Source organism: Ictidomys tridecemlineatus, chromosome 1, assembly GCF_052094955.1.
Source record: "Ictidomys tridecemlineatus isolate mIctTri1 chromosome 1, mIctTri1.hap1, whole genome shotgun sequence".
In the NCBI taxonomy this organism is placed as follows: domain Eukaryota; kingdom Metazoa; phylum Chordata; class Mammalia; order Rodentia; family Sciuridae; genus Ictidomys; species Ictidomys tridecemlineatus.
Genome location: NC_135477.1, coordinates 24,365,850 through 24,390,075, shown reverse-complemented (window position 1 = coordinate 24,390,075; position 24,226 = coordinate 24,365,850). Strand labels below are relative to the sequence as shown.

Here is a 24,226-nt window from a genome sequence, read left to right as displayed (position 1 = left end):
TTTTATTTAGCCATAAAATGAAATTATGTCATTTGCAGGGAAATGGATGAAACTAGAGTTCATTATGTTAAGTGAAATAAGCCAAGCTCAGAAGGTCACGGGTTGTTATGTTTTCTCTGATTTGTGGAAGCTAGAGAGGAAAAAGGAAAAGAAAGGTGTGTGTTGGGGATGGGGGTCCAAAGAAAATCAAAGGGAGGTCAGTAGAGGAAAGGAACTAAAGAGAAGGAAATAGGCGGGGGGGGGGCGGGGGGGGGTTCTGGGGAGGGATATTGACCAAACTATACAGTTATATTGTATGCATGCACAACTATAATGTACCAATTAAAAATGACAATTATCAAATCTTGTCATTATGTACAACTATAATGTACCAATTAAAAATGTGGAAAGAGAAAAAAAAAGAACCTATCCCCCAAAAAACAAAGTAGGTTGCAGACATCATGATACTTCTTCACTCCTAAATACTTCAGTTTGAATCTCTTTAAAAAAGTTATTTTAAATTGTAGGTGGACACAGTATCTTTATTTTTATGTGGTGTTGAGGCTCAAAGTCAGTGTCTCACACGTGCTAGGCGAGTGTTCTATCTCTGAGCCACAACCCCAAACCTCAGCATGGATCGCTTAAGTATAAGGATCTTTTCAGAAAAAAAGCCCAGTACTCTTATGATAGTCAAGAAATTTAACATCAATACAAACATATTATCTAACAAAATAGTCCAAGCTCCAGCACAAAGTGGAATTCCATGGTCTCTCACCTTTCTTGCCTTTGGCTGGTTACATTTTCCCTCCCTGCCTCTTTTGAGCTGAGTTCTGTAAAGGAGGCCTTTACCTATCTAGCTTCAGGCTGTTAGGTGCTTTCTTCTGTATGATAATAGGACCCTGTTCATACCTTATATATCACAGTGTGGATCTGTTTTTTCCCTTTGGGGAATTGTTGTTTACTCCTCCACTGGGTGTGAGCTCACTGAGAGCAGGGATTTTCTATAGCTCACTTCTGGGCTTCCCACGTAGAGGTGCTCAATACATATTCGACTTACCAGTGAACCATTTCAATTCTGTGGTCACTGTTTTACCATAAAGACAGGGTTGGTTCTCAGACCTTCAGATGTCTCCCAATTCTGACAGCTTTCATGAATATTTGGCCTGAAATGCTCAAAGCAGTGGAGAGAGTAGAAAGCTATTTTACCTGTTGTGCAAGTCCTCAAGGATCATAGGGGAAATTCCTGATGGTAGTTATGAAAAAGGCAGAGTGAGTTAATTGGTGCTGTGGGGAATATTATGAAGCGCTTTAGCAATCGGAGGACAGGACTGTTCCTCCGGCAATCCTGAAGGAGGCCAAAGGCTGCGGGGAGGGTCAGGGCATTATTTCATCAGGAAGGAACAATGTTGGGAAAAGCAGAGTGTCAGAAAAGTTGTGTCTGGGAGAATTGCAGCAGTTGATCTGACTACCTCTTAGGAGTCTTTGTTCTCTATATAAGGTACATATTGACTATTCTTTGTATGTATTGATTTTGGTCCTGAGTCTTTTCCATTTTGCTTTTAGGTACACCTAAAAGCATTTAGTGATACTAATTGAACATCTGCATTGATAGAAAAGTCTCTCTTAGGGGTGGTTTCTACCATGGAGGACTTTTAAAAGCACTGTGGTCATTGTTGTTCTAACTGGAGTCTGTTCCCCTTGCTTACAGCTCTGCTGAGCTCAAATTCTTCTCTCTTGTGTTAGATGGGTTAAGCCTTAGGGTAAGTACATTAATAATTGAACATGAGGCATTAGTGCTTCAGTGTTGAACTTTAGTGTTTTCTGTAGCCTGCAGGAGTTATTTAACTACTTTGATTTATAACCAGGATAGGACTTTAAGCACCATTGAGAAAGGGCTGGGGACTTTGACATGGTGCTTATTTTCTAGCTATTTACTTTTCATATAAAGAGAAAACCCCTACAACATGCTGATGAAAAGTCCTAACCTGGAACTGGGCACACCTGTAACTCCAGTCGCTCCTGAGGCTGAGGCAGGTGGATGGCAAGTTCCAGGCCAGCCTAAGCCTCAGAAGCATATTGAGGCCTCAGGCAACTTAGGGAGGCCTCAGGAAATTTAGTCAGACCCTGTCTCAAGATAAAAAATAAGAAAGGCTGGGGATGTGGTTCAGTGATTAAGTACCCAAGGGTTCAATCCTGAGTATTAAAAAAAAGAAAAAAAAAAAAAAAGAAAAAGAAAAAAGTCCCAACCCGGAGAAAAGAATATTGTCTCCTGAGAAAGAGACCAAACACATGCTTTATTTAATATATCACTATCCATTTTTTCTTTAAAATATAATTCTGTATATATTTTTGAGTAATTCTTCATCAAATGCCAGAACTTTCTGCTCTCAGTACATGTTGGTGAGATGGGAAGTGTGAGCCGTTGAAGAACTGGCTTCCTCGGAACTAGTTTATAGCTACTAAGCTCACTGCCATAAATTCTCTGGTCATATGTTTTGTAATCCCATCTCTGGCATATGATTTAATCATTTTCTTACTGTTTCATAGGAGCTGTAATCCTTTTATAGTTCCCGGTGTTTTAAAATAACCCTGTAAAGGGCTGTTTTACATTTAATAGCCATGTTTCACATTGTTTTAAAGCTGTGAATAAGTTCAGGCAGGCAAATCTTTTGATTTAAAATGCCTTTGTTGCTATGTTTTAAAAAGATGTATTAGTCTTCTAGTGTTATTTTCACTGTGATCGTTTTAAATAGTAGCAAAGTTTGTGAATGTGTGTGAGAGAGTGAGGTACCAGGCCTCTCTACCACAGAGCCACATCCCCAGCCCTTGGCTAGAATTTTTAAAAATATGTGGAAATACTTGTAAAATAAAGAAGAAATGAAGAAACAAAAAAAATACGTAGATGAAAACATTGGTCTTTTGTAATTTTCCATTATCAACTTTCAAAAGATGATTTATTTTTTGAAACAATTCATGTTGAGCAAGATGGTTGCTGCCCTCAAGGCATGTATGATTTAGTGCAGGGGGTGGGGACCAACATGAAACAGGTAACTGCACAGGTATATTCGCCCAATGCAATGTGCTCTGGAGAAAGGCACCCACGCCCTGAGAATAATGGCAGGTAGGAAGCAAGGGAAGGAAGTGGCATTTGGGTGCCTTGAGAGCTGACAGATAAGTAGGAGTCAACCAGGGGGAATTTGGGTGCGGAAGAGAGACTATTAAAGAGAAAGGTGATAAGGTGGGAGGTGGCTTTGTATATCCAAGGAACTGAAGGAAGCTGAGTGTGGCTGAAATACAGAGGGGGTGTGTGTGTGTGTTGGGGGAGGGTGCAGGGGTACACAGTACAAGTGGGGAAGCAGGCTGGGATTCTGGTGAAGCCATTGTAGGCCATGCAGGAGTTCTAGCATTTTCTCTCAGAGCAACAATGTACCTTTCAAGTGTTGGGGGTATGTGAGTGTGACTTTTGAAAAAGTAATAACTCCCATGTGAAAAATCTGCTGGAGAAGAGTGAGAAAGGGTGCAGAGAGACCAGCATCTGGAAGTTTTTGCAGAAGTCTGCTGAGAGATGATTACAGCGAGGCTTCTGGTCATGATGGTTAGGATGGAGAGAGGTGGGCTAGTTCTGAAGATGCTGGTGAGGGAAGGCCTTTACCAAACCCCTTTTCACCGATATACTGTGAAAGGCAAAATATGGCTAGCTTCTCTGAAGTTGAGACCTGGAGAGTCAGTGATCATGTGATTAAAAAGCAAAAATAGATCTCAGGCTGGTCTCAAACCACTACTCTCTTTCATGTCTGCCATCTTTCTAGGAGTGGAAGCTTCAATCTGGAGAACTCAAGTGTCTCTGACTGATACCCACCAACTGGAACGTCCAGCTCTTGTGCATTCAAGCTAAATTGAGGCATCTGGCACCGAACATTGCCTTGTCAGTTTCACTGGGTGTCATTGTAATCACTAGTACCTTCTGATGAGGGAACACACTCCAGTCCAACTATAGTTAAGAATAGGAATATCAGTAAGTCACAGTTTACCAATCTGTTGATAATATTGATGTACTGAGCTCATACTACATTTTTGGTGTTTAGTTCAGAAAGTTTGTAAAATTTGGCCACTGTACAACTCACTAATAGAGAACAGACTCGAATATCTGGGAACTTCCAGTTGGGAGTTGTATTCAGGATGCTCTGGGGGCTGCCAAGGAAGAGCTTTGGGCTGAGTTAGTTCCAGGTAAATGGTGATCATTTCAGTCATAATGTGGTATTTCTGAAATAAGAAGGGTCTAAATGTATTGTAAGTGAAGATGTTTAGAAAGTACTCAGTTGATTAATTTGGTAGAGGAAAATGACTAAGGTAAAAATTAAAAACTTGCCAGGGTTGAAATTTCATGTCAATAAAGAACTTAGCTAAACTGTATTAAGCATTACCTTATGAAAATAATACAAGAAACACACTCATCATGATTTTCTACTGGGCACTTTTATTTTATACCATGTAATTATTTTGAATGGCGTTGATATTTTTTCAGAAAGTTATTGTTTTCCTTTGAAAGTGATTTTGGAAAACTAGCTGTAATTTGAGGGGGATTCTTTATTTTTTCCCCTTCAATTGATTCTAAAGCAAGAAGCACAAAATAAGTTACTTATCAGCCTGTGGTGTATGCACACCTGTAATCCCAGCTACTTGGGTGGCTGAGGCAGGAGGATGGCAAGTTCAAGCCAGCTTGGGCAACTTAGGGAGAAACTGTTTGAAAAAAATAAATTAAAAAAAGGGAAGTTGGGGGAGGAGGGGGGATATAGTTTAGTGGTAGAGTGCCCCTGGGTTGAATTCACAGTAACCACCCCCCACCCCCAAGTCTCTTATCTGAAGTTTGTTTCACTGAAACTATTGGAACATATCTCTAAGTGAGGTGTACTTATACATTTTACATAAGATTAGTTTCTCTTGAGGGCAGTGGAGGTGATTTCTTGTGAACACTTGCCAAATTCAATTTAGCTGTTTTGCAATGTTTTGTAATTATTTTTCTAAAATTTTTAAAATGGATTTTTATAATATACTTTTTAATGTAAATGAGTATCCTTTCAAATAAGCCTAGTGGAATTCTCTGGAGCAGCCCTGAGGAACACTGGTGCTGGTTTTCCTAGGAATCTCTGTTCAGGGCAATACAGCATTCATGCTCACTGGCAGAACCCTGTGGGATATGTTATATCGGATTTTTTTTTTTTTTTCCCCTTGGCTGGGGATCAAACCTAGGGCCTTGCACATGCTAGGCAAACATTGGACCACTGGGCCATACTCTGACCCCTAGGACTCTTAAATATATCAGTGCAAATGTAACTAAAAGGTAGTTTTGCTTTAATACTTGAATAGAAGACTCTGGGGTTCTATGCTGGAAATAGATGAGGTTGCTAATATGGCTGGTAATAGCTCTGAATGTTGATGATGTCATTTTGAAGTATGTATATTACAACGAACTAGTTGGAAATTACCACTGGGAATTTTCTGTATTGATGAGTGCAATGGAGAAAATATAGCTTTAGTATGTGTTGAATGACCTGTTTTCTCAAGTCTGTTTGCTGAACTTTAAAGTGTCAACATCCCTCCCACCAGTTATATTATGTAAATTTATGGACTGTGACTTGAGATTTCTCAGTGAAGAATTATGATAAATAAAATTTTTAAAAATGAAAGATACTGGTTTCAGGTTTTCTTTAGATTGCTACTTAAAAACTTATAATCTAGCAAAAGGGAAGATTTTTTTTCATGATTTTCATTGTTTAATACTTAAAATATTGGCAAACTTTGCATAGATTAGTGATATATTAGTAACATACAATACATATGTAATCAAACACAAATGTATCAGGTATACTCTTTCCAGAAATCACTATATGAACAGTTCTTAGTTTACATAGAAATTAGGTGGAAATTTAGTTAACTAAGAAAGTAACATTTATTGAGGTCTTATTTCTCTTTTGTTTTGTTTTCTTTTCCTTTTTCTTAAATTAAGAAGCTCTGGAGATGAAATATGACTGCTCTAATTGGTAGCTCTTAAAAGCTAATGCACTGAGAGTATGGCATGAAGTCTTTTCCTAAGGGAAGAGTTTTTAGGTAATAATAACTATAGTTTCATTTATTGAGGTTTTACTGTGTGTCAGGTACTGTGTTATTTAATTTTACCTGACAGCAGCCCAATGAGGTAGTTATTATTAGTGCTAACTTACAAGTCAGGAAACAGGCTCAGCAAGGCCAAGGCCACTTATTCAAGGTTACACAGGGAGCAATTGGCAAAGTGGGAATCGAACCTAAAACTGCTCAGACACTTAGCCACTGTGCTATCCTGAAGGTAACATATTTTCAAGCAGTCATATTTAATAATTTGGCTTTTATACATTCATAAATCAATTAATACATATTTGTAAGACAGTGAGGAACCTGATGTAGATTAACCTTTCATGTCTTCTCTTATAGCTCTTCAAAGGTTATTTGTTCAGGCTCTGTGTTCAGTGCACCCTGATGCCAGGCTCACGTGGACAATGCTAAGATTGGTCCAGGAATTTGCAGCAGTGTTAATTAGCAGAGAGTAAGAGATAGCCATTGGTCATTGGGTCAGCTGGTATTTTGAGATAAAGAACATTGTTCCAAATTGCTTGGGATGGGGGGACTTCCAGAAGAAGGCAGCTTTTGAAGAGGACCTTGAAAGATGGATAAGATTTCTCCTGGCAAAGAGAAAGACAGGAGAGGCCATTTCCCTTGAGGGAGCAAAGCCAAGGAAGAAAGTGTAATGGGAGGTAAATCCTCCAGAAGGGAAAGTTTTTGAGTGCTAAAGTAAGTGATTTGACCTTTATGCACTAGGTAATTCTATTTCCATTGACATTTACCAACCTTCTATTATCTTCAGTCACTATTTTTATATAAGGAAATCAACAAACTATTGTTTTGAGAATTGTATGGCTTTTCTTCTCACCAAGGACAGCTCTTTTAATAGCCTTCATTGTTGGGACTCCTTACACGTCTAAGGTCTTGATTTTTGTCCTTGGAATTAAGCACTAACAGAGGAAACCATGCTTTTAAGACATTGACCAATTTCTTAGTTCAATTTTGTTACAGTTTAAAGGCCATATTTAAATCATTCTGTCATTTTGAGCTATATTACACTGGGAGCCTGCCCACTTTGGCATTTAAAACTGAGTATCCCCTACCCCAAATGCTTGGGACCAGAACTTTTCTGATTTTGGACTTTTTTCAGATTTTGAAATATTTGCATAAAGCTTTCCTGGTTGAGTGTCACTAATCCAAATATGCAAAATCTGAAACTTATTATTATTATCATTTTAATTTTAAGTTTGTTTTTTTAGTGCAGGGATTGAACCCAGGGCTTCACACATATCAGGCCTGTGCACTGCTCCCCACCAAATCTGAAGCTTTTTGAGCATCATATTGGCTTTGGAGTTGGCTCTGGAGAGAAAGCTGCAAGTCAAATTGTGGGAATAATTTGTGATTTCTTTGTACATTTATTTTCAAAAAGCAGTGTTTTGGGGCTGGGGCTATAGCTCAGTGGTAGAGTGCTTGCCTGGCATGGATGAGGCGCTGGGTTCAATCCTCAGCACTACATAAAAAGTAAATAAATAAAATAGTTATTTTATTTAAAAGCAATTTTGTGTGGAAAGCAAATGAATAAAAGTGAACACATCATTTGAAGTCCATGGTTTTTGGCATGTCCTCATCCTGAAACTGTCCCTTTTTTAATAATAGGCTGTTGAGCCTGAACTGAAGCTACTTGTGTCCATTTTTACCGGTTTAGACTTTGTGCTTTGATTTGTGATAGCTGCTTCAGATTGGTGCTCTTGAAGTCACCTTTTAGATGATAGCCAGAATTTAATGTGTGCCTTCAGACTGGCAATTTCAAGAGAGATAATTTTATTGTCATGTGTTAATTTACCTGTGTAACTACATGTGAAAAGTGAACTGAATATATTAATAGTATTCTTTTTCCTCCTAGCTATGCTAAGGATTGAACCCAGGGCTTTATGTGTACCAGCCAAGCATTCTGCCACTGAGCTAAAACTCCAACCCCAAATATAATACTTCTGTTCAGTAGAGATTCACAAGCTCTTTGGAGAAAGTAAATGAACCCAGAGAGCCACAGTTAGTATCTGGAGTATTTGAGTAACTTCCACTCTCACTGTGGTTATTAACCGGGACAAAGCACTGTCTCATTGTCAGTAAATGTATGAAGTGAGCCTTGGTGTCAGACATATGGCTTTGAATCCTGGCTTTTCTGCTTAATAGCTGCATGACACTGGGCAAGCTACTTTAGTTTATCTGTAAGCCTCATCTTTAAAATGAAAGTAGTAACAATATCTTCTAGAATGAGAAGTTAAATGAACTAATCCATGTGAAGAGTTCAGCAGAGTGACTGACATATAAATGCTCAATAAAAGTAGTTTTTAAAAATCTGTGATTTTGGATTTGCAGTTTATTTAGAATTTGGAGGATCCTTGGGCTGGGATTATGGCTCAGCGGTGGAGCGCTCGCCTAGCACAGGCGGGACCCAGGTTCGATCCTCAGCACCACATAAAAATAAAGTCATTGTGTTGTGTCCATCTACACCTAAAAAATAAATATTAAAAAAAATTTGGAGGATCCTTTGAATTCTGAGAATTTCATTGCCATTTATTAGTTTTGATGTGCACACTCTTGTAATTGGTATATGCTCTGCAGATCACTACTGAAAGGTTATTGGAAGGATAAGTATTGTGAAATTTTCTGTTGTTTGTGTTATATTAATATTATTGCAATAAAACAAACAACCAATATTTAACTATTGAAGCAATGCCATTTGTTTTTCTTCAGCTGTTTTTCCACAAGAGATAAAACTGTCAACATTTCAACATATCTTTTTTCCTCCAGTGCCTATTTATTTATTATTTATTATTTATTTTAACATAATTGAGATTACACAGTGTTATCTTTTTTTTGTTTCACAATGTTATGTCTTAAAGTCAACATCCCCCCCCCCCCCCCCCCCGCCGTACTGGGGATTGAACCCAGGGGTGCTTTACCACTAAGCTACATTTCTAGTCCTTTTTTTATTTTTGGAGGCAGTCTTGTTAAATTGTCAAGGTGGGCCTCGAATTTACAGTCTTCCTCCCTCAACTCCGGTGTAGCTTAGATTACAAGTATGCATCACCACCAGGCAAAGTCAACATAATTTTAAATGGCTTCAAAGTAACATCCCATCAATCCCTTCTTACCTCCCTGTTGTCCTTCCTTCGTTAAATAATGTAACCTAAAGCAGATACCACCATGCTGGTAATGTATCATTGAGTAATTCGATTCTGCTATTTTAACTGATACTTAAACCTTCCTGCTCAGTCAAGGATGAGCTTCATGTATAAGAAGAAGCTGAGAATCTGAGAAGACAGAGGATTCACTTATGCTCAAAGATTTACTGTATTTTGGGCAATGCTGTAGTTATTTCTCTAGTAACACACCTTAGGCATGTCCTATGAAAAGAATTATTTACATGTTACAAAGGAAAATAATTAATGAAATGTTATTAGAAGCCAGGAAGCTGCAATCTATATCTGGGCTCTACATGTGGGATATTTGTGGTGGCTTCCACTCTCAGGATGATTATTAGTGAAGACAAGTATGTCCTCCTCAAGCCTTTCAAGTGTTTCTGTAAAATAGGGAAATGGACCTTGTCTGTGGCTACTGAATTTGATACAGTGGGACTCACTTAGCATTTTAATTGTAAAAACTCAGTTAAATTATCTGAAGCACCTGTTTAGAAGTTATTACTCTCTCTCTGTGATAGTTAATCTGTTTAAGAATAGCCAAATGGGTCCTCTTATTGTGTAGAAGAAGGTCTTTTAGAGCCAGTTTAAAATTTAAAAAATTTTTCAAAAAAGTTGTCTACTCATGTTAATGAAGCACAGACTTTTGACTTGAAATAAATTACTTGTATTTTTAAAAAGTTGGGAAAGTCCTACTTTGGTAATAAGAGAAATGCAAATTTTAAAAAAGATATCAATTTTTGCCTAATTAGCAAAAAAAAAAAAATTGCCATTTTTTTTTTTTTTGGTGGTGTGATCAGTGTGGACCTTGATAAGAGGTGGCACTCTCATGGCTGCTGGGAATTCACACACACACCCTTTCTGATAAGCATTTTTATTTGGGACTCTTGTGATGATTCTTTTAGTCATTTTCCCTGAAGACTTGGTCTAATTCAGGCACAGAGATATTTCTCAAAGGACTATTTATATCAGACAAATATTAGAAACAATTTCAACAAAGAAAGAATTAAGTAGATCAATTTCAGTATATCCAAAGCTGTTAGAATGACAACCGGTAGGATCATGTTTTCAAAGCATCATTACTAACTTGAGAAAATTCTCACAATATGTTGTACACTGTGTGTGTGTGTGTGTATAATTTTGCCAATTTTGTAATAATATATTTGCTTAGAGAATTAAATACTAGAGAGAAATAAAATAAACTGTGTTTTCAAATATTTTTTCAAAAATTTCTTCCATGAGCTTTTGTTCTTTGATCAAAAAGAAGTGAATAATCATTGGTACAAACTGACGATTCTGAACAGCTGGCCCTCAATGGTTCCTTTCCGTAGATCATCTCTACTGTATGAATCACAGCACGTTATACTTAATGGAAAGTCAGGAAGCTGGCATAGCATTTAAAATGCTTATAGTTATCTAGGAGCTGTTCGTAAAAATATTTCACATAGGTAAATTTTCACATTTAAATGGGCAGAATGAAGCCCAAGAATGGGTATCTGAGGTCATGCAGCTAAGAAGACTAAAGTGAACTCGATGCTTATTTGATGAGAACTTTGTACAGTTTCATCAATTCTATAAAAATATTCTGCATTAGAGTAAGTGATATGGGAAAGTAAAATGGGAAGAAGACTAAGTAAGTAGTTCCGAAAGGAGAAACTTTTTAAAAAGGAAAAACCTCCCTGCCCTTGACTTTTCCCCCCATTACCACCACCCCCGCTCCTTGACCTACATGGAATGCCAGTAACATTGTGATCCCTTCCCCTTCAACTGTCTCGGTTAAAGTCCAGATAGCCATCTAGTGGAAAGGAGACTCTTTAAGAATGACTTTCCTCTAGACATCCAATATCATGTTTGTTCAGTTGGCTTGTCCAAACAATTTTTCTGTGTTTTCACCAGAGTAGTATCAACTTAGCATGAAGATTAAAGCTGTTCTCCATCTGCTTTATCTGCCGTTCTTAATTAGAACCTGATGACAGAAATCAACTTTGATTCAAAGCTGATTGTTGCTGGAGAATCTTATTATTATTGTAGAAAATCTTTCTTTTTCTTTTTTATTAACCACATTGCTTCTGAGCTTCTATATGGCAGAAGTATAAGGAAAAAAGATAATTTTCTTCATTTAAACATTTATTCAGCAGATGCTGTGCTGGGGCACATTAGAGTTGCTTAAAGTCTGGAATAGATAAGATAAAGAAGATAAAGAATACATGGAATAATTTAAATATAAATATGAGGTGGTAAGTGTTCAAAGTGTTCAAGGTGTGTGGAATTTAGCGGAGCAATTATTTCTGGTATTGGAATCATTTTTTTTTAGTTATCTATTAAAAATTAAACAGTTCTCAATGAGTCAAAATGCATTCTGCTGTCATATAATTAGAATAAATAAATTAATTTAAAAATAGGTCCTTGAATGTTTTATAAAAAATGAATAGGTAAATATTATGTAATTAATCTTTTAGGCAAACAATAGACTTTAGAGTTGCTTAATCTTTTTGAAAAATTCTACAAATATTTATTGAGCCTACTGTGAAGGAGTTTGTAGTCCACCAACTGTAATGAGATATAATTTTGTGCATAAAATGATGTAGTATTGGGCTGGGGATGTGGCTCAAGGGGTAGCGCGCTCGCCTGGTGTACGTGCGGCCCGGGTTCGATCCTCAGCACCACATACAAAGATGTTGTGTCTGCTGATAACTAAAAAATAAATAAATAAATACTAAAAAATTCTCTCTCTCTCTCTCTTAAAAAAATGATGTAGTATTAAAAGTTACTTGTAGAGCTGGGCATGGTGGTGCAGGTCTGTAGTTACAGTGGTTCCGGCTGAGGCAGAAGGATCATGAGTTCAAAGCTAGTGAGAGCAATTTAGGGAGGCCCTAAGCAACTATCTTTAAATTAAATACAAAAAAAGGGCTGGGGATGTGGCTCAGTGGTTAAAGTGCTCCTGGGATCAAGCCCCGGTACCAAAACAAACAAAAAAGTACTTGTAGAAATTTCATTTAATTGGACTAATTAAATATTACTGATGGAGAAATTGACAGAGCATTCTTGGTGTCAGGTGTTTTGTTAATGAGCCCAGCAGAGGTAGTTAACTGGACAAACTCCACCTACAAGGTGATGTGATACAATAGGAAAACCATAGTTTGGCTCTGCTATTTGTTAGCTTTGTCTTTGTAAGCTTTATTGTGCTTTTCTGTTCTTTAGTTTCCCAACTTTAAAAGACCGTATCGAGTTCTTGTTTGTATTAAGTGAGATATTATATGTTGCTAAGGTTTAAATATATTCCCAACTCTGAATTCAGGAATTGAAACTTAAGCAATTAGAGTATTAGGAGGTGGGGGTCTTTAAGAGGTGATTAGGTCCCGAGGTGATTAATGGTGTGGATGGGATTTAGGTCCTTATAAAAGAGACTTCACAGAGTGTCTGACTCTTGTCCTCTTCCATGAGGGGACCCAGCAATCCTCCCCTGTGGGGGCGGCAACACCTTGGAAGTGGAAACTGCCTTGATCTTGGGCTTCACAGCCTCCCAAACTGTGGGAAGTAGATTTCTGTTCTTTATTAATTACCCAACCTGTGGTATTCTGTTTAGCAGCATGAACAGACTAAGATACGTAAAGCAGAGTTATCAAAATCACCAAATGATGTGACCTCCAGACGCACACCTCCCCAGCTGTGTGGCTCATTTGGAGGAGCAGCCACTAAAAATAAAGTTTAAAGTGTTCTCAATATGTTTTTTGGTTCCTTTTTTGTTCTCAAAAGTTATATATGACAGTAGAATGCATTTTGATACATCATACGTAAATGGAGTTCAATATTTTAAAAAATATATTTATTTTTTAGTTGTAGCTGGACACAATATCTTTATTTATTTTTATGTGGTGCTGAGGATTGAACACGGGGCCTTGCACATGCTAAGCGAGCGCTCTACCATGGAGCCACAACCCTAGCCCAAGTTCAATATTTTTTTTTTCTATTGAGAGTGAACCTCTTATTGTCAAATTGGAATGGTTGCTATTTAATAGAATCACAGATATTTCATTTAGATGTTTAATTATTTGAAAGTCTGAGTCAGAAGAAAAATGGCAAGTTGATTTTTTTTCCCCTGGGGATAGCTGTGTGCCTCCTTCCAAGGGTGTAGTCAGCTTACACTGTTTTAATAATTAATGCTTGCTATTTCCCTCAAAATTGAACTTATTAAAATCTCAGTGGCTTCTTCTTTAAAGTTTGCCAGTAGATGACTTCCAATTCCTTGTAGCATGTTTCATTGTCTTAAAACTTTTTAAAAAATAATTTTCCATTGTTTTAGATATACATGGACAGTAGAGTGTATTTTGACATATTATCCATTAGTCTTAAGTCAGCTGCTTCATCCTGGCCTGTGTTTGCCCTTTAGGTGTTTTACCTCTGAGTCATTTTTGAGAAGGTTAAATTCCATCTGATGCATATTGTGATTTCAAAGATAAATTGCACTGTCCTACCTTCTTTGAGCAAATAGTTTTCAGAAGTCATGGGAGAAATAACAAGATGAAAGCCCACCATTTGAGGAGTTGCCAAGTTGTAGGTTTCTAAGCTTCAAGGTCTCCATTGTTTGTTAGGCTAGAGTGATGGGTTAACAGATACCTGTTAAGGTAAAAGAGGGCCTTCATCACAGTTGAGGATCTTCATCTTAACCAGGAAAACATTTTGGAGATGATATTCTTTCTATTTTGGAAATTTTATGCTGTTGAAATTTGGCTTTGGTTGAAGTGTATGGAGCCTATTTTCTTGGATCTTAAGTTCCACCCTCTTTTTGACTTGCAGATTTCATGTTATGTTGTCCAAAGTCCAGCATTGACATGTGACTTGTGATTTCTGTACTTGCATGGTTAAATTGGAAAAATCTGGAATGAATAAATTAAAATGTTGTTTGAAAAACCAGAAGGATTTAGATTATGGTTTGAGGGAGGGTGGGAGTGGTATGAACTTTGAAAGTTCAGATGTCTGCCGCTGTCCTACTAACGAAGAAGAGGATCTTGTTTAGATGGTGTCTATTCCCTTAGATTTTGTGTTACAAATATTCATTGAGTGCCTCTGTGGAGTGTGCAATAAAGAACAGAGGGGTGAATATCACAATTCTTTTTTTTTTCAATTGTTGATAGACCTTTAATTAATTAATTAATTAATTAATTTATACGTAGTGCTGAGAATTGACCCCAGTGCCTCACACATACCAGGCAAGTGTGCTACTGCTGAGCCCCAGTCCCAGCCCCATGAATATCACAATTCTTTCTCCAAGTGATTTATTACAGAATTGGGAGGTGGGGAGTGCAGGGGACCATGTGCCAGGCAAAGTGCTGGGAGGGTTTAAAGGAAGGCACCATCAACTTGGGAGCCTGGAAGGGAGGGAGGATGGGCTGTGGATGGAGAAGTTTCTAGAAGGCAGTCCAGGGAGCCTTCTCAGAGTGGCCTGAGCAAAGGCATGGCCTCCTTGGAAGACCTGCAGAGTGCAGGTATCTGTGGGCAGACCAGAGGGCACTGGGCTCTCTGGAGCACACCTCCTTTTAAAAACGGCTTTATAGAGGTTTGATTTACATACCATAAAATCCACCCATTTTAAGTGTACAGTTAAGTGATTATCTAAAGTGAGTTTATAGAGCTGTGTAACTACCACCCCAACCCAGTTTGGGAACATTTCCTTTGTTCCTAGAAGGTCCCTGCTTTTGGTTTACACTCAGTTTTTGCTTTCATCTCTAGCACCAGGCAGCCACAGGTCTGCTGCTTCTATAGATTTGCCTTGTCTACAAACTTCATATAAATGGAATTGTAAAATATATTTCTGTCTGGCTCCTTTCACTTAATATTTTTTGTGGCCCAACCATGTTTAGCATGTATCAATAGTTTGTTCCTTTTTACCGATTAATCATGTTCTTTGCCAGTTGATGGCCTTTTGTATTGCTTCCAGCTTTGGGGCTATTGTGAATAATGCTCCTATGGATGTTTGCATAAGTGATTGTGCAGGCATAGGTTTTTGTTTCCCTGGGAGTGAAATTGCTGGGTCATGCAATAAGTATATGTTTAACCATTTTAAGAAACCACCCGAATTGTTCCCCCAAATACCCTTTTACACACCAGCAATATTTGGGAATTCTGGTTTTTCTTCTCTTTGTCAACACTTGGTATTGCCAGTCTTTTACAGTATAAACATGCCAGGGAGTATAGTGATATCTTATTGTGGTTCTATTTAGTATTTCCCTGATATCCAGGAATCTAGTTTAATAATCATAAATTGTATCAATTGTTTCAAAGAAAGCTTCTCTATAACAGTGACAATTGGTATTATAGTTCACTGTTTTTTTTAAAGATCTTGATAGCAGTTTTGTATGTAAAGAATCCAAAAAAATATATTTTTAAATATTCAGTTGTAGATGGACCCAATACCTTTATTTTGTGTGTGTGTGTATATATATATATATATATATATATATATATATATATATATATATATATATATATAGTGCTGAGGATCAAACCCAGTGCCTCACACATGTTAGGCAAGTGCTGTACCACTGAGCTACAACCCCAGCCCCCAGATAATATTTTAATAGGAACTTTGCTTTGTTGTTGGTTTCACTTTTAATATTATTATTACTACTACTACTACTGCTACTACTACTATTTTGGTGGTACTGGAAATTGAACCTAAGACCTTGAGCATGCTAGGCAAGGGCTCTACCACTGAGCTACATCTCTATTTATAAAGTTATCCAGTATAAACTGTGGTCTGCCATCTGCTTTGGTAGGCCTCAACAATAAAGATTTTCTTAATTTTAAAAATGGCTGAAAAACTCAAAAGAATAGTTTTTTTTTAAATTTATTTTTTAGTTGTAGTTGGACACAATATCTTTATTTATTTATTTATTTTTATGTGGTGCTGAGGATCGAACCCAGGGCCCTGTGCGAGCTAGGCAAGTGCTCTACCACTGAGCCACAATCCCAGCCCCAAAAGAATAGTTTTTAATACATGTGAAATATATAAAATTCAAATTTCAGTATCACAAATAAATTTTGTTTGGGACTTAGTCATACTTATTCATTTACATATTAATGGCCCAGAATTGAGTAGTTGCAACAAAAGCCTACAACTAAGTTGAAAATATTACTCTCTGACTCTTTACACAGAAGCAGTCTGTCACCCTGCTCTCACTCATTCCAGATGCTGGCCAGGCACAGAGAAGATTTTATTACTAACCTGTCCTTTTAGTTCAGTTCCTGAATTGGTTCTCCAGTTTGTTGTTCATTGAGAAACCCAAGTCCACTCACAAACTCACTCTGACATGTTGAAAGATTCCAATTTGCTCAAGGGCTTTTTCCTGGCTGCAGGCTGTAGTTAGAAGGGTAAAGAATTCATCTCTGGGCCTTTGTAGGAAAGGCTCCTAGAGGACAGAAGAGAAGGAAATGCAACTTTCTGGACAAAGTTGCCATGTTAACTGTTTGTACTAAGTATGGAAAATGGTGTTATACAACATAGATGCTCTCAATTAACTTGTTGAGAATTTATTATTATTTTGTGTGTATGTGTGGTGCTGTGGATTGAACCCAGGGCCTTGTGCATGCAAGGCAAGCATTCTACCAACTGAGCTATATCCCCAGCTCCTTGTTGAGAATTTAAAAGGTGCTAATTATAAAAATGAAAATGGAAGTATATGAAGTAAGAGTCCATCACCTGCCCCCTCATCAGATTCTTACTGTGAATTCATTACTGTGAGGCATTTGGTCTGTTTACTTTTAGACCTCTTTCTACACAGATATAAGCATATTTACTTGGGTTTTCAAAAATAGAGTGTACATATTCTAAAACTAAGGTGTTTTAAAACTTGGCTTGGTATATGGTGGATGTGCATACATACAGATTGGCCTTATATATTTTGTCAGCTACATGACATTTCTTTGTGTGGCTCTGCTATAATTTGCTTAACGGTTGATGAAGTTGAAGTCATTATATAAATGATGCTTATATGCTTCAGTTAGCATTACCAGCACTGGTTATATTCATTTTAAGCATTTTTGCCTATTTGATAAGTGAAAAATAGCTCATTGTCAAAACTCTCACTTCTTTGATGAGACGAAACGTTTTTCTTATAGCTTATTATCCATTTGTACTTTGGTGAATTGTCTTTTGCTTTGCTTATTTTTCTTTGGATTGCTGTGTCTTCTAACCAATTGACAGGTTTTTATATATTAGAGACATTAAATTTTAATCTGCTAGTATTTTCTCAGAATTTATCATTTTTCTTATTTATGGTGGAATTCTTTCTTTTTTTTTTTAATATTTATTTTTCAGTTCTCGCGGACACAACATCCCTGTTGGTATGTGGTGCTGAGGATCGAACCCGGGTCGCACGCATGCCAGGCGAGCGCTTTACCGCTTGAGCCACATCCCCAGCCCTGGAATTCTTTCTTAAAGAAGTTTCATATTTCTGTTATTGGACCTGTCAAATATTTGTAGCTGTTACATTTGGAGTTTTGATTAGAAAGTGTTTCCATGCCTTAATAGTTTAAATGTACCTGTCTTTTAATTCAGTGATTCCTAATCACAGTTGCTTCAGAGTGTTTTTAGTACCTATACTACAGTTTCCAAGTAAGGCATTCTTGCTTGATAGATCAGGTGTGGGGTACAAATTTGTGGGGGGGGTTTTTTGTTTTGTTTTGTTTTGAGAAGCAATAGGTTCCTGATGATTTTGATTAAAATCCTGGTTAAAAATCACAATATATAAAGCAGATCCCATTGCTTCTTTTTCAGTTAGATCTTTGTTCTGTTTTGTTTTCCTTTGAGAGAATGGGGGGCAGGGTGCTGGTTGGTTCATTGAGTTCTGTGGCAGGTCTGGGGAACTGGGAAGGAGAGAATTTATAAAATTGGTAGGGAAACTGCTGTACATTGAATCCTGAAAACAGGTTTCTTGATCTTGAGCCATTGTGTTAAAATGAACAAACCATATTTGCCATATTCCATTGACTGTAAAATGTACATTTTTCATCTATGATATTATATGTGTGAGATGTTAGCATGTCATAGTTAATTTGGCAAATTTTAAGTTTTTTAGTATATAAAACAATGATTCATCTTAGCCATTTTAAATTCACTCAGTGAATTGTGGGTAGTTTTTTAATTTTTTTAACTGTTGATCTAGACTACATCAGTGTGTTTTTTTCTATATTGGTCTTTGTTTCTGAGCGGTGTCTCCTCCTTCAATATCCCGCCCATAATTATCTTTTTATCAGTCCTTAAATATAAAGATATCTCAGATTAGTCTTTCCAAATTGTGATTCTGATTAAATAAATCACTACTTTGTGTGATGACTTTTGGGTCTCCTCAGACCCTCCAGCCTGTTTTAGGAGCCCACGTCTGCGCTGCCGAGTTCCACGTTACACTGTGTGTGCTTTTGCTTTGTAATTAGTTGTTTTCAGACCCTCCACTGCAAACTCTGAAGACAGGGGCTGTGTCTGCGTCTTTGTGCTCTCAGGGTTGGAAGTATGTTAAGGGTTAATACACTACTTCCATGTCTTGGCACTTCTCTAAGAAGCTGCTGGTGACCTCATCAGCAATCTTGTCTTGGCTGTCAACTCTTCACTTTGCCTGTTGATAATTGGTCAGGTTGGGTTTTGGGTACAGAGAGGCTCACTGTATTATGTTCTCCATAATAAAAAGTTAAAAAAAAATTAACCTCTGTGAAAATAATTCCCTGAAGGGCTGTTCCCATCCCGCTGCAGAGTGGCAAACATGTGATAGCTAAATTATGACAGGCTCTTATTACTCTCTCGTGGATGTTTGTGTTTCAGTTGGGAATAGTTTGCTTCTCCAACTGTAGTTCCTTGATGATTTAGGGACTTACTCTAAGGATCTTTTGTGCTTCTTTATGAAATTTAAAAAAAAATTGCTCATCTCAATAGTCTTTCAAAATAGGTAAGCATTATCTGTACAATCCTATTGTCACCGAGCCCTGCCTTTTGATTTTTTTTTGAGTCGGCAAAATCATGGTTATGCTGCCGAAATTGTGTGATAATAACAGAAGAACTTAGTAGAATGCTGTCTGCATGTTTAATGACTACAGAGGTACACTGTGCAAATGATTTTCTAATTGTTTGAATAGAAGAAGCGTGTGAGTGTAGGAGTATGTGCGTATGAGCCGGGACCATACTTCTGTGGGGATGGTGGTTTAGTTTTAACCGAATGACATTGCCAGTCTCATTAAGTTTATCATTAATTTGAATACGATGTCAGTTTTTTAAATAAGGGTTTTATATATCTGAGTTTATATTTATTTGTTGTTAACACTGGGAATCTTTTTTTCTTTCTTCTTCCTTATAAAAAAATTCACCTTGAGAAAGCCTGAAATGCAGAGGAATCCGTTGATGACCACTAGGCCGGTTAGCCACATCCCCAGCCCTCTTTTATATTTTATTTAGAGACAAGGCCTCACTGAGTTGCTTTAGGTCTTGCTAAATTACTGAGGCTGTCTTTGAACTCATAGTCCTCCTGTATCAGCCTCCCGAGCTGTTGGGATTACAGGTATGCACCACCGTGCCCAGCTATCCATTTTCTTCTCCCTCCTCCCTCATATTTTTTTAGTTGTAGTTAGACACAATACCTTTATTTTATTCATTTATCTTTCTGTGGTGCTGAGGATTGAACCCACAGTCTCATGCGCACAAGGTGAGCACTCTACCGCTGAGCCACAATCCCAGCCCTCTGTTCTCTTCTTGATGGGCTTTCAGGTAGTTTTTTGTTTTGGCTATTCTGAATCATGCTATGATGAACATTCTAGTACATGTCTTTTGAAAAATATATGTATACATTATGTTGAGCGTATACCTAGGAGTCAGGCTTCTGGTTCATGATGCGTGCATAAGCTCAGCCTAAGTGTAGGTTTTCAAAGTGGTTGTACCTAGAAGATGGTCTTTAAAAATGTTAACTTCTGTGACTCCTCATTTGAAAACCTGTCAGTGGTTAATGAACTCACTCAGCATAATAGCTAAAGTTCTTACAGTGACATAAAAGGTCCTGCATGGCCTTGTTGCCCTGTTTCTCTTTGGCCATGTTAAGCACATTTTATTTTGAGGCCTTTGCATTAGCTGTCCCTCCACCTTATTTGTCCTGCTGCTGAAAATCTGCTCAGCCTGCTCCTTTGTTAAATTCGGCTGTTTACTCGCCTTTCTCCAGCATGGGTAAAACAGCCCACCCTGTCTTAATCTTGCATTATTTTTCCTCTTGACATATTTATTTCAGATACATATATTCAGGACAGGACAGTAAATGATATTACATATGTGTAACATTTGTCTACCCAGCCCCGCAGGGACTTTTTTGTTGTTGTTGTTAATTGCTATATCCTCATCATCTACCACAGTGGACGTTAGCAGTTGTCCAATACATAGTTGAATGAATAAATGAATGTGTAAAATAGTTGTAATAGACATAGGGATGAAAATAGAATTTGAGGAAGAATGGAAGTAAGCAAGTGAAGTGAAAAGCCAACAAAAACATTTATTTATCTATCTATTTATTTCTTGGTGGTGCTGGGATTGAACCCAGGGCTTACAGGTATGCTAGGCAAGCACTCTGCTATTGAGCTACATCCCCAGCCCTAAGATTGTTTTAATTTTTATCAAATCAATATGTATCGCAGAGAGACTCAGGGCTTATAATTACAAGTAGCAATCTCTAGTCTCCTGGTTCCCCAGAGTTACCTCTCTCAACTTCTTTTTTCTCATACACTATTAAATGCGGTATTTCTAAATTTTGAAGTTGAACTGCCATTTCCTTCGTTTCTGCTTTAGATCTCATTTTTTGGCTTCTTGCACTAACAGATAAGGATCTTCCTTCCCTGCACTCCCTCTACCAGTATAATCGTCACAAACCTAAGGACACGCTCCAGCTGTCTCTTCAGGCGTCGCCTTCTTGGGAAGGGCTCCTGAAGGCCCGAGCCAGGCTGAAGGGTTCAGCATGTGCAATATTAGGACGAGGTGAGGCGTGTTCACCGCGAGCCACGCACTGTTCAGCCTCCATGTCCCTGGAATTTTCCACAAGTCATTGTTTTTAATTCGCCTCTTTTCTTCGCATCCCCAGTGTCGCCCTTTGCCAGAATCCTCAGATCAGCCCGTTAGGTCATGTCTGGTCTTCGAGTTGATGGGAGGTATTCCTTCTAGAACTGCCAGCCTGCTCTGGCCTTTGCACTGCTGCTGCCTGGCCTTCCTTCTCAAGGCCACTTCAGAATTCGCAACATCTTTTTTGCTGTGTTGAATCCTTTACTTTGGGATCTCTGTGTCAGTCTTTCTTGGTCTACTCAGTTGTCTTGGAGAATATGTCCTCCTTTGTTTTCAGAGAAAAGATATAGAAATGGTACATTTTTAAAGATCTCATGTACCAGTATCTGTCGCCACAATAAGGCTGCCTTTCAGATATATTGAGAAGCGTCAGTTGTACATTTTGAGTGTTTATTGATCACAGGTCTGGGGTGGTGAGCCGGGTGGCTCTGTGGATCTTGGCTGGAGGGGGCTGACTTTGATCTAGGATGCCCTTGGCTGTGAGTACTGGGGTAACCTAGCATTGCTTTAGGTCTCATCTTTCTAGGGGAACCAGTAGTCCAGCCAAGTGTTTCTTGTGATGATGAGGGAGGGAAAATATGATTTTCTTACGTTTTAATTATATTAACTACATATTCACAGATGTCTTGTAATTTGGTAACGCAAACAAACTATATATGCAAATGTGCAGTAACAGATTTAAGAAATATTCTTCTGATGTCTGTTGACAGGTTAACTCTCTCAGGGAGTCTTTTTTGCCGCCTCTGTGTGTCTCATCTATTAGCACCCTGTTATTCTTTCTTCATATTTTTAACACTGCTTATTGCTTGTTTTACGTTGTTCTATCCTACAAGACCTTGAGGTCCATTGAAGATGGGGACTGTGACTATGTTAGGGTTACCCTAAATAATAAGCATATAATAAATGTTTGTCATTTAAATGAATGAAATGATTGGATTTCAGGAATACAAAGTATTTTTAGGATTCTTTTTATTGAGTCTTTTTGTATGAAGCATATTTCCTCTTCAAGGATTTCATAGAGAAGAGAGGAAAAACAGACAATTATCAATTTGCAGGAGAGGGAAGTCAGCTCCCCTTGGAGCACCTAGCTGGGTCCCCTGTGTAATCTAGTCTGTGACACTTTGGTTAGTAGTTGGCTCTTTGTGGCTTTAGGGATTTCACATATGAGTAATTGTTTTCATCAGTGTGTTAATTTTGACTCTGGAACTCATAAGCATCTGGAGTCAGTGTTTCTTCTTGTTCACAATAGTGTTTGTTGTCGAGTCCTGAGTTAGATGACAGTACTTTCATTGTTACTTCATAGGAGTGTTCAGACAACAAGTTTTGAAGCTCATTGACTGAGCTGCACTACAATTTTGTGATTATATTGTGTTCAACAAATTTGTATTCCAGTATAAACCTTGGGATGCATGGAAAATTGACATTAATTACCACCAGGCCCCATGACACACACCTGTAATCCCAGTGACTTGGGAGGCTGAGGCAGGAGGATTGCAAGTTCAAGGCCAGCCTTGGCATCTTAGCAAGACCCTGTCTCAAAAATAAAAAGGCCTGGGGATGTGGTTCAGTGATTAAGCATCCCTGATTTCAGTGCCCGGTACTAAAAAAATAAAAAAATAAAATTGACACTAATTAAATCTAAGTTATAGAAAACCTACAATTGAACTGAAGAATTAAATATTAAAAACTGTTCTTCAAACATGAGGTTACTTTGGGGTTTCCCCCTCCCCCCTTCCCAGTACTGGGATGGAACTCAGGGCCTTATGTATACTCTTCTACTGAGCCACACCCCTGTCCTGCTTAGGTTCAAATGAGTTCATCCAGCCCATGGGGTCTGGTTTTATTTAACCATTTCAGCCTTTTCATAATTGGAAAAGAGGGCCATCATTTTGTAGCCCCTTGTATGTTCAGCTGAGATGAGATTTTAATCATCAGGACAGGATTTTGTGATGGAGCTAGAAGTTTGCTCCTGGGATTGGAGCAGGCCTTGCTTAGGTGTAGCTAACTATTCATATTTCTTGGTAGTAACAAGTTTTTTGGGTTTTGCTTTTATCCCCCTGGGATTGAATCTAGGGGTGCTATACCACTGAGCTGTGTCCACAGCCTTGTGGTTTTTTTTTTTTTTTGAGTCAGGGGTTTGCTAAGTTAGGCTGAATTGAACTTGCTATCTATCCTCCTGCCTCAGCTTCCTGAGTAGTTAGGATTATAGGTGTATGCCACAGCACCTGGCTGTTCTTTGCTTTTTTTGTTTTTTTTTTTAATCCGATCAAGTAGTAAATATGCTATGTTACATAATTATGGAGTTATAGAGCTTAAAGGGACAATTCCAACTTAAACTGCCTCATTTTCTTAGCCTTTATATATGTATATATACTGGAGATTGAACCCAGGAGCACTTTACCACTGAGCTCCGTTCCAACTCTTCTTATTTTACTTTGAGACAGGGCCTCGCTAAGTTGCTTGGGGTTTTGCTAAATTGCTGAGGCTAGCCTTGAACATGCAATTCTCCTGCCTCAGCCTCCCAAGTCACTGGGATTATAGACGAGTGCCACTGTGCCCAGCTAGTGTTCTTTTGAATTGCAGGCTGTGTTAAGTACAGAAAGATTGAATTTTGTTAGTATTTCCTAATGTGAAAGGGAAATAAGAAAGGGAAAAATCTTTTCACATGAGTTGGACAAAATTTCTGCTCTTTGCAGGAAACCGTGGCAGATCTTGAGAATTCTAAATGGATCTGGATTGTTTTGTCTCCTTTTTTCAAAACAATTTGGATAGTTGATTTTTTTCTTTTCATCTGAAACATGTTTTTCTCCCTTCTCACTCTCACATTTAACTTAATTAAGAATCCTCCTCTGTATCCTTATGTTTTGTT

The 24,226-nt window shown here is 38.0% G+C and overlaps 1 protein-coding gene across 4 annotated transcripts in view; it reads left to right on the top strand.

The window, feature by feature from the left end:
* Cnnm2 (cyclin and CBS domain divalent metal cation transport mediator 2) overlaps positions 1-24,226 on the top strand; it is a 130,350-nt gene that overhangs the window by 23,085 nt on the left and 83,039 nt on the right. Inside the window, exon 2 of one of the 4 annotated variants that reach the window (XM_013362090.4) lies at positions 3,789-5,666. The exons of the other annotated variants lie outside the window; for them this stretch is intronic. Within the exon in view, the coding sequence (XP_013217544.1) occupies positions 3,789-3,874 (86 nt within the window). The 3' untranslated portion in view covers positions 3,875-5,666. Of the gene's footprint in view, positions 1-3,788; positions 5,667-24,226 lie in introns of those variants that run through there. 4 annotated transcript variants of the gene reach the window in all.